Genomic DNA, 10,474 nt, shown 5'->3' with positions numbered 1-10,474 from the left:
GAAGCTGGCCTTTGGATTTCCAAACAGCATTCGGAGCGAGCAATGCCAGGAATGTGATGCCGTCCAGCGGCGGCGGCGGCGGCTGTGAAAACCGCCGGGCCACCAGGTGCCGGAACAGGAAGTGCAGCAGGAAGTGCAAGCAGAGGTCCAGCTGGGGGACAAAATGGCGGCAGGTGACTCAGCAGAGAGAGGACGGGAGCCAAACCGAAGGTTGCTGCTGTGAGCAGACTCTCTCTCAGGCCTTTCTGAGCAGAAGCAGAGCCTCTATCAACCCCGAAAATCTCTGAATCGCTGAAAAGGGAAGACGACTCCCCCTCCGAAAGAGCCTCTTTCTCATCGACGAACCGCTTGTCTGCACTTTGCCTCCTTTTTTACACACTGTGTTAAATTTCTATTCTTTCTCATCCTTTTTACCTTTTGACGGCCTTCTTTGTGTGCAGGCTGTGGGAAAGTTTCCCGTAATGGTGAGGTCATCCACCACCGACAACCCCCCCACCACCACCACTTCCATCACCCCCACCCCCCACACAGACACACACACACACACACACACACCATCACTACACCCCCCCCCCACATGCTGTCCCTCTTTCTCTAGGCCAGGCAGGACTGCAGGACTGTGATGTGTCCCCACGACTCTGTCCCACTTCCAGTTCCTCAGCTCCCTCCGCAGAGACCAGGAACCTGAATAGAGCCTCATTCAAAACTGGTATCTGCTGATCTGGCCTCTAAAAGTCTCCACCAACACACACACAGGCTGGAGACAGACAGATCAGCAGATCTACGAGGCACCTGGAGGCATATAAACCAACTTTTTCTGCCATGTGTACACCCTCAGATGCTCCCTTTCTCCTTCTCAAACACACACACAAGCTTGGACACACTTTGACATTGCCAAGTTTATTTAAGAGGGTGGTTCTTCCTGCATGTGTGGACCTGCTCAGCTCCACCTGCAACTGTTTCTTGGTATAAAACTAGTGTGATTATAAAAGCGAGAAGGACGAGAAAAGCTGAAAATCAAACGCATTTTTTTTTTTAAAACATGGTATTTGTGAAATACCCTCAAGTTCTGTGCATTTTAGTGAGCGCTCAACTCATCCACTGACTCAGTATGCGGTGTGAATTGTGGTGGCTGATTACTGCCATCTATTGGCAAAACTGTAAACTACAACTTTAGATTTTAAAGGGTCAGTTCACCCCAAATCATAAAACAACACATTCTCTCATCTCTTGTGGTTCTTTTTCCAGACATGCAGTTTTAGTGTTATTTGGTTTAAAGATGTCGTTTCTGTTTTAACCCCAATACAACAGAGCTGAATAACATTAATCAACAAATCCAACGAAAACACCAACAATGAACTGATCCACCAACAAGTATCGTGTGTGTATCACAGCCTGATATCTCTTCTTCCTCAATGAGCCACACTGAGTTTATTTTGCCTGATATCTGCAAACCTGGACAAATCTTCTTTCATTTGAACATGTTGATCCTATGTGAATATCATGATTTGCATGTGTACATTTAATTTTAATCCTAAATCCTTTCTAACATGCCTTTTGTGTGTGTGTGTGTGTGCATCCAAGAAGTGTTGCATGATATTAACTTATCTGGAGGTCTTGTGGTGAGTGTGTGGACGGTTTGGTCACCACTGCATGGCTGGACACCACTGGAAGTGAGTAAGAAGACGTGTCTTTCTTTATGTGACTTGTGCACCAACACTTTAATAAGACGTCAGAATTCGAGATGCCTTGGCAGCTGATCAACGTTCATTTACAAATCAGCAAAACAACATTTCTTTGATGACTCGAGGAAGACGTGAACAGGGAAAAACGCTGAGATGAACTAAAAATGTTGACATTTATCACAGTGACTGTATTTCATCTCTTATTAGAAAACATCATAATGACTTTTTCATGGCACAATAACTGTACATACATCTGTATTACTGTGTTACTGTAGAAGAAACATATTAACATCTATATTAGTGATACAACAAGTATACATGGACAGCTTCTGTACTGTAGTATCATACTGGTATGTAAAATACTACATAATCATATTCTTCCCACAACAATATATGACATAACTGTATACATTCTGAGGTACACTGCCTTTAATCCTAATGTACAGTATGTGTTAATATACAAAAATATATGACAAGTATATTTAGGAAAAAGAAAGACTTATCAGACATATCTGTAAAAAGGGATAAATACTATAAACACAACACAATAAATTCATCTTAAGTACAAGGCAACCACATTACTGGCTTTGTCACGTGACAGCATGGTTGGTTTTGTTTTAACATATAAAAATGGGCTGTTTTTTTTGTAGAAAAGTGATGGTGAAACCTGATTTACACATTTTAACCAAAAAGAAAAGATTTCAGAATTATAGTCATACTTGAACATGTGTGTTTATGTGCAGAATATCTCATATTCTCCTGGTTTAATCAGACATAAATGCGTTATTTGTCAGCTGTGACTGCCAGCAACAAGCAAAGTCAGTGTAAAAATGGTACATTTTGAGTTTGAAGATACGGGTCAGATGAAGTATTCATGCTAGATCCTCTGGGCAAAAGTGTCTTTGATTTTACACAAATATTACACAAAAGGATGCATCATAAAGTAGCCACAGCCTCCTGCTGATGAGGCTATCTTTGTGCAGTCTTGGCTCCCTCTGATGGCAGCATCCTGCAGTGCAGTCAGTACAAAATACACAAGTTTATCTGCAGGGTGCACCAACAGAACCAGGTGCTGGAGGGTGTGGGTTCGTAGTTTTTGGCTCTTGGGAGGAAGCTGTTGGTGTTGGGGTTGCAGGTTGATCTCTTTCTCTTCACTTTTTATGTGACCCAATCATGACTTTTGAGACAAAGTTGACGATGGCGCTCGCCGGCTGCTCGGGGTCGTGTTCAGCAAACAGATGGCAAATATTTTCAGTCTCACTCTGAGATTTCCTGGCTACAAATCCGAAGATCCTGGAAGAAACGGACAGAGACAGACAGGGATATTTATACAAGAGCAGGGAAACTTAAACACAATCCATCAGAAGAGTGAAGAGGGAGAAAAAGACTTTGATGGAGACATCAGTCAACAAAAGGGACTCACTTTGCAGTAGAACCACTGCCTCTCGTCCATCTGTTTGGGACAGAGTGACATAATACAGACTGTTATTGGCCATCAAATGTATACATTTATAGATCACACATTACATTAAACATACGTGTGTAATCCAATATCTGAATCTCAGCTCTCATTTATTGTTACAGAAGGAACAACAGCGTGTTTTCTCAAGAGGGAAAATCACTGCACCACCATGACAGATAGACAGGAACTAATGTTTAGGACTTCGTTTCTCCCTAATTCTCTGGTTCAAGATGAATCTGTCTTTTCTTCCAACAAGTGTCCTCTATTCTTCAACAGTTCTGTCAATTCAAAAACATATTTTTTACTGTATATAAATGACTGATTTCTTGCAACTTTTTGCCAAAAGATTGTCGGTCACTGTGTGCATGTTGATGTGGAAATGACATATTTATATGAATAACAACAATAATGTTATTGCAGTTTATGTAAATGCTGTCTCTATACTCACTTCCGGCCCTGTGGGTCCAGAGAACAGAAGATGACGGTGTTGACGGCGTAGTGTCTCCTGAAGAACAACCTGCAGGAACAGACGGTCTGTGAGAACACGTGGATTCAGATCACGTCTGGATCTGTTGTGTGTTTGGACTGAACACGTGTGAACACTCACTTCCTCTGGTTGTCGGTGAGCGTGATCCCCTGTGCCGACACTTTGAAGTGGACGACGGTGGACGCTGGCGGGGGGTCCTTGGAGAGGGTCAGCGTGGTCGCCTTCTGAACCGCCTGATGTCCCGTCAGAGACTCAAGCTCCACGGAGCCCAGATACCACACGTTACACGCTGCCCAGTAACACAAAACTAAAGTTATTATCTTCTGATTTCATTCACTGAAACAGAACTACGGTTGTTTTGTGCATTTTGTTGCAGATACAAATGTCAACTGATGCAGGGTGTGTGTGTGTGTGTGTGTAGATAATAAACGAATGTGCTGTACACACACACACACGAGTCAAACAAACACACAGATTTGTGTACATATGTACCTGCTCCCTGTTTGAGGAGCTCCGCTGCTGAGTTTGTCGCCGTCTGTGCAGACGAGTCATTCAGCTCCTCCACCGGGTCTGCAAGCAAAAACACACAGAGACGAGAGTTTACTGACCACACTAAGTGCATCTGTGCACACACACACACACACACACACACACACACACACAGTTTACCTCTGTCGGGCAGGATGAGTTTACAGGGCAGAGCCAGAGGGGTGATGGAGTGCTGACACACCAGAGCTGTGAGACTTCCTGTCAGGAACATAAGAAAAGATTTTTACAAACAGTGTCACTCTCCAGACTGATTATGAACAAATGAAGAATAATGGAGCCAGCTGCACCTCATCACTCTGACCAGTAGAGGGGGGCAGAGCAGGCACATTATAATCCTGGGATACTGTGCTTTAATAGCCTCAGTGGGTGCACCCTGGTGGACTATTAACAGACGGGTTTTTGACTGTTTGATGAAGTGAATCGGAGTCTTATTCTGCATAATGCTCTCCTACTCATGACGAGGAAGACTGCTTCATGGAAATATTGGATTTACAGGATTTTTGCATCAACGTGATGAACTTGATTTGTCCAGTATTCAGTTCAGAGACATTTCTATTACAAAAAACACTTATTTGATCTATAAAGAGTTTCTCAAATGAATTCCCAGAAAACGTACAACTTCATGTCCATATCACAATATAAAATATATATGTTGTGATGCAAGATGTTACCCATCTTAGACGCCCAATAAAGTTTTATATTCTCACCAAAGTACGGCTCGTTGGGGCAGCCTTTCAGACGCACTCCCTTCTGCGTGCACTCGATCAGGAAGTGTCTCACCAGCTCATTGGACAGGTCGCCTGCTGCAGAGACGCAGATTTGCATAGACATGTTGTTACTGACCGCTAGATGGAACTTTGTGGAACTTTAAACATGAGAAAAATATGTCTGCAGCGTGAATAAAAAAACATTAAATCCCTATGAATCTTTGTATCCGGGGCTCAGAAAGTTTTCAGAGAAAATAAAACTTCAGAAGTCATCACTGAAAAGATGGATTTGAGGGTGCAAACTGCTCATTGGGCTGAAAGAAGCACTTTGTAATGTGAGGCGCTCTAAAATGTGTGTTCCACTTGAAGATCTTAAACTTGTTGGTAGAACCTTTTGGAACTTTGACTTTATCCTGGTTGCAGTGCATTTTCAGCCTACCTTTCTTACTGTGTTGTAACACCGACGGAGGGGGCGTGGCCACCTTCATGGCCAATCCATACGCCCCACGGAATGAATGACTGTCTCTGACGATGAACGAGCCGGGCTCTTTGTCCTTTAGCACTGCGATGGCTGTTCAACAGAGGGAGGAAACACAGATAAGCTAAAGTTAGACTCATCATGTTCGCACTGTATAAGGAGCAAACCTTTGCACAAGGGTGTATTATCTGCTTGGAAGTGGCCATTAGGCTCTCCTGTCCAAGACCAATATTTACCTTGGTCTCTGGAAATGTCGGGCTTGTACCAGAACTTGGAAGTGTCCTGAACAAACTTCACAGTGTCCTGCTTACTGCCAAAGTCTGCAAGACACAGATTAAGGATCTACGTTAGGTTTCAGACTGGCTTTGGCCCAAATATGACAAGACAGCAGAGAAAAAACGAAGTGAGAGAGACTTGTTAAAGGGCCAGTCCACCCAAATGACCAAAAGCTGTATTATCACTCAACCCTTTTCATATCTAACCAGTCAGATAGTTCCGGTTCTATGTGCTGAGACATCACACCGAAGTTAAAGTACAGAAGTACTATCAGCAAAATGCAGGTATCAAAGTAGAAGTATTTCTTTTGCCCCTCTGACTGATATATTATTATATAAGACATATGAAACATCTGTCACAAGCAAAAAGGTTGGAAACCACTGGTTTGATCGCTGCCTAAATTATAGAAATGAAACCTGACTTGGGTTGAGTTATAAAACATATCAACGACGACTCTGCTGATAAAAGACTGAGACGAGACGGAAGTCCTGGAGGAAGTTCAGTTGGTCAAAGCCACAGAGACAGAAAGAGAAACCTCATGCCTGAATCTGGGACAGTATACCTGCTCCGGGTGACGGGGCCCCACTGAGTCCTCTAAGGGGGTCGGGGGTCATGGGGGAGGAGAATGGGATGCTGAGACTGCTGCCACTGTGAGGGCTGGAAAACCCGCTTAGAGAGGGGGAGCAGGAGCCAAGATCTCCCCCCTCACCCCCTCTCCTCTTCTCAGGCAGCAGCGGGGGGAGGCCCTCGTCTACACCGAGGTTCAGACTCCCAAGGCCCTCCATGGCCTCCAGCAGGCTGTGCTCCAGGCTGCCGTTCCCCAACAACAATGAGGACAAGTCTGTGCTGTCTGTGTCCCTGCGGGCCCCCAGAGCGCCCCCCAGGCCTCTCAGAGCCCCCAGGGGAGAGCTGTGGGCATTGGGAGTGCTGAGGGAGAGAGGAGGTGAGGGCTGGGGGGGGTACGGGGAGTTCAGGGAGTTTGGAGTCCGGTTGTGCCACACAGGAGGAGGAGTGGAGCTGCAGAACAGAAGGGAGGATTAGAGAAACACAAGAGGCCCAATAATTCATAAGGACGTCAATATATTCATGTTAAAACACGATCAGATGCTGTGAAAGACATTAGAACTGGAAATGTGGTGTAACAGCAGCCTAACTTGATGTTTTGGTGACAGAGCAGTAGCTCTGAGGACAGCATGCTGTTCCAAAGGGATTCCTGTTTTGTGCCATACATTTATTTTCTCTTTGTGCTGCAGAAATTCAACTCGCAAGGGCAAAAAGCCCTAAAGTAAAGGGGGCTCTCGGCCTTATGGATTTCATTTGAGTGAGTAGAAATGTGCGTAAAAGAATGCAGTTTATATTGGAGTCGTGTAAATAAAACATGTCATATGATTAATTATATGTTTGTTTGGGTATTTTGTAGAAGCCAACCAAATCACAAACAGCAAACACATTCCTGGTGGGTCCGCTGAGGTAAACTTCAAAAAGAAGAAGAAGCTGGAGATCAGACGGAGCTGTGACTGACGGAGTGAACACTTGTTCCTCTGCTGTCCCTCTAATGTGGACCAAAGTTTCTCTGGTGAACTGGTGCAGTTCAGACCTTTAAGTACACCTGACTGACAAAGTGTGCCTCCTTCAGAGCTACAGAAAACACTTCTTAACACGTAAATTAGGACGGCATCTGCAGCGTCCGGTCAGCAGAGAGACCGGGTATGTGTACCTGTCTGTGTGTGGGAGGGGGCTGTCTGATGACACCGAGCACATGGAGCCAAAGATCCTCTGACAGGAAGCAGGAGTGACCGACACTTCAGATCTGAAGAGCTCTCCCTCTGTGGAGCCGCCGGCGTGGTTCATGCTGTCCAGGAAACTCCGGGAATCTGACAAAAGAGCAGAAAAACAACGTCAATCCTCTCTGACTACACAGCTCTCAAACACTAACCACATGCGCTGTAAAACCTCCCAGGATGTGACAGGATGTGTTATGTTCCATAACCTTTAATAACTGCCTACCTACTACTACAAACTGGTACCCTTGCCTCCCTAATCTCCCACAGTCTCGTGTCAGCGTCTTTAACCTCTTGTCTACAACCTCAGAGGGGTTTCAGTGTACTGAAATGAATTTGTTGCATTGATGCACCACGTTTTCTCAAAATTTTAGGCCTTTACTCTCAAAATTTCTGATTCTGATTCTCCAGAAGTGGCCCTAACCTCCTGCTGTGTTTCTGTGTCTGACAGGAGAGTGGTATTATTCAATTCAATTCAGTTTTTATATATAAAAGTTATTCCATGACCCTTTACATATAGAGCAGACCGGTACTCTTTAAAATATTAATCTCCTCATCTCAGGCTCACTGTAGACCTTGTCCCATCTGCCCTGGCTTTACTCTGCATCATTATAATCACGCCAATAAAGCGAGCGTGACTGTAAATGAGATTGACAGCGTACAATAGCGGCAGAGGTGTGTGTGATGTTGGAGGGAGGGGCGCTCCAAACATCCCAACACGACATCCTGACATTCTGACAACACAGTGTGTCATTCAGCAAACATGAGGGCAGGCCTCCTCAGGCCACAGACAGGCCTGTGAAGTACGATGAGTCACCGTGTAAAGAGTCAATCATTATAAAGAGCTCCTTGTTCGGGCCGGCTGCCCCCCCCTCTAACCCCCCCTTCCTCTCTTCCGCTCCTTCCCTCCATTAAAGCACTCTGAGATGGAGGAATTCGGACTCAAGCCGCCTGCTTTGCTTGCGATCATACTGGACAAGCGACATCATCTCGAGGGGATTATATAATCCCACGTGTGCTGTTTGCTGGAGTGTTTGCTTGTGTGATGCTCCAGCAGAACAAACATAAAGAACACTATCTGAGAGTTTGAAGAGTGCCAGCAAAGTTATCTTTATGTTATGTCCTGATGATGTGTGAAAGGAGGTGGTGGAAAATGTATTTAAAGTACTTAAGTACTTACAGTTTTGAGTTACTTGTACTTTACTCGAGAATTTCCATTTTTTTTGTAACTTTTTACTTAGTTTCAGCAATTAAAATCTCAAATCAAGCTCCATCTCGACTGACTACAACATTAAAATGCTGTTTACATGTTCATGCTTATATTACAGCACAACACATGTCTGTATGATGATATAAGACACTGAAAGCTATTTCAGTTATAAAGTTATTTTGGTATTTAAATACATTTTTTTGATGACCATGAATGTTCAAACTTTGCTCGCGTACTTTTACTGATAACCCCGAAGAGTCCCAAAAGCCCCAGATTCACTGAGTGTGAATTGATTTTTGATAATTTAATGAATTTAATGAATTGCTTATTCAACAACTTGAGTACAAAGTCATTTTCCTGTAGGTGGGCCCGGTCAGTGTCAACGGCATGAATACTTCCTCCACCGCCGGTCAAAGATTTAGGGTTTAATGTGACTTTCCCACGGCAGGATGTCTCCCACACACATTTCTATAGCTCTAACATTATGAACGGTGTATCAGGTGTCCATAAGTGCCAGCTGCTGTGAGCAGGACTCAGTAAACACACTGAAAGTTTGTGTTTTGTATGTTCAGTGTCCGTCTGTCTGTCAGCTCATCGGTTCATCTTGTATAGGACAGCACGATATATGGATTGATTTAATAGCAGAAGTACATATTTGGAGGTACTTGTACTTAACTTGAGTATTTTCATTGTATTCTTTTTTACTTAATGTCCGAGAGAAAGTTTGTACTTTTTACTGATTTACATTTATTTGATGGCTGAAGTTACTTGTTACATTGAAGATTAAAGACAAAACATTTGATAAGTTTATAAAAATGTGATCCATTTATCTCCATTTCCCCCCCATGGGGTATCAGATACACCATGCATAGGCAGTCAACACTCAACTTGAACTCTTAGGGGTCAAAGGTCAAGAGCACGGAGCAGGTTGTGTCGTGATCTGCCTCTAACTAGAGTTCACCCTCTCATCACTGACACACAGACACTGAGGCTGACTCATGCTCAGCTCAGGAAAACGCAGACAATCTGCAGTTAAAGTTGTTGTTGCTGCTTGAAGAAAATAAACACAAACACAAAGTGAGGGGAATGCACTGAGGGCAGCGGGATTCCTCAAACATTCCCACAGTCCCCGTCAGCTTTTCTCTCTCGGGATGATTCCCAGAAAGCAGCCGAGCTTCGTCTCTCTCTCCGTTCCCACGGCTGATTCTCCTCGCTGTGGTTTGTCACATCTGCTGCTCTACAGCTCATCCAGTTAATTACAGAACAGCCCAAACTGTGGCAACACTGGCTGACCCCACCCTGACCTCTGACCTCTGACCTCAGACCCTGCAGACTGACGCAACACACCTTTCAGCCCCCTGTGTCCATGCTGCACCGTATCCATAGCTACTCACTTTCAGCGGTGTGTTAATGAGGAGGACGGAGGAAGAGAACAGTCTGTGTCCAGCGTGAAATAAAGAAATGATGAGGAGATCAGTCACGAGACGGTTCCTCCTGTTTCGCTCTGTCCCTGCCAAAATACGAGCTCTCTCTCCGAAACTATCCTTGGTTAAACGGCAGAAGTAGGGAAGACGTAGTGGACCTCACTACTTCACCAAATGAAATGTATCTGTGGCACCAAGCATCAGAAACTGTGAAAGCTGGCATTGAATATAATCAGAATAAAGTGAATTTTCATGAGCTAACAGTAACCAGTTTTTCCTGTTAACTGTATTTATTCTAGCAGACAAAGAGAAAGACTAACTGCCTACTGTATACTCAATCAGTGTGTACTGCACACTGCCTACTAAATGAACTATAAAGTATGACATTACCAGCTGACTGTTGCATCACATGACT

The 10,474-nt window shown here is 44.2% G+C and overlaps 1 protein-coding gene across 1 annotated transcript in view; it reads right to left on the bottom strand.

The window, feature by feature from the left end:
- Positions 1-1,692: 1,692 nt before the first annotated feature.
- Positions 1,693-10,474, bottom strand: part of tns3.2 (tensin 3, tandem duplicate 2) — a 38,909-nt gene continuing 30,127 nt past the window's right edge. The window contains exons 16-26 of the mRNA XM_070908283.1: positions 7,362-7,518; positions 6,207-6,661; positions 5,605-5,688; positions 5,330-5,461; positions 4,891-4,986; positions 4,304-4,381; positions 4,127-4,204; positions 3,755-3,923; positions 3,596-3,664; positions 3,109-3,138; positions 1,693-2,978 (exon numbers count right to left, since the gene is read on the bottom strand). Coding sequence (XP_070764384.1) covers positions 2,837-2,978; positions 3,109-3,138; positions 3,596-3,664; positions 3,755-3,923; positions 4,127-4,204; positions 4,304-4,381; positions 4,891-4,986; positions 5,330-5,461; positions 5,605-5,688; positions 6,207-6,661; positions 7,362-7,518 — 1,490 coding nt within the window. The 3' untranslated portion in view covers positions 1,693-2,836. The remainder of the gene's footprint in view (positions 2,979-3,108; positions 3,139-3,595; positions 3,665-3,754; positions 3,924-4,126; positions 4,205-4,303; positions 4,382-4,890; positions 4,987-5,329; positions 5,462-5,604; positions 5,689-6,206; positions 6,662-7,361; positions 7,519-10,474) is intronic.

Source organism: Enoplosus armatus, chromosome 7, assembly GCF_043641665.1.
Source record: "Enoplosus armatus isolate fEnoArm2 chromosome 7, fEnoArm2.hap1, whole genome shotgun sequence".
Taxonomy (NCBI): Eukaryota; Metazoa; Chordata; class Actinopteri; order Centrarchiformes; family Enoplosidae; genus Enoplosus; species Enoplosus armatus.
Note: the sequence above shows the minus strand (reverse complement) of the source record. Positions and strands in the feature narration are given on the sequence as shown.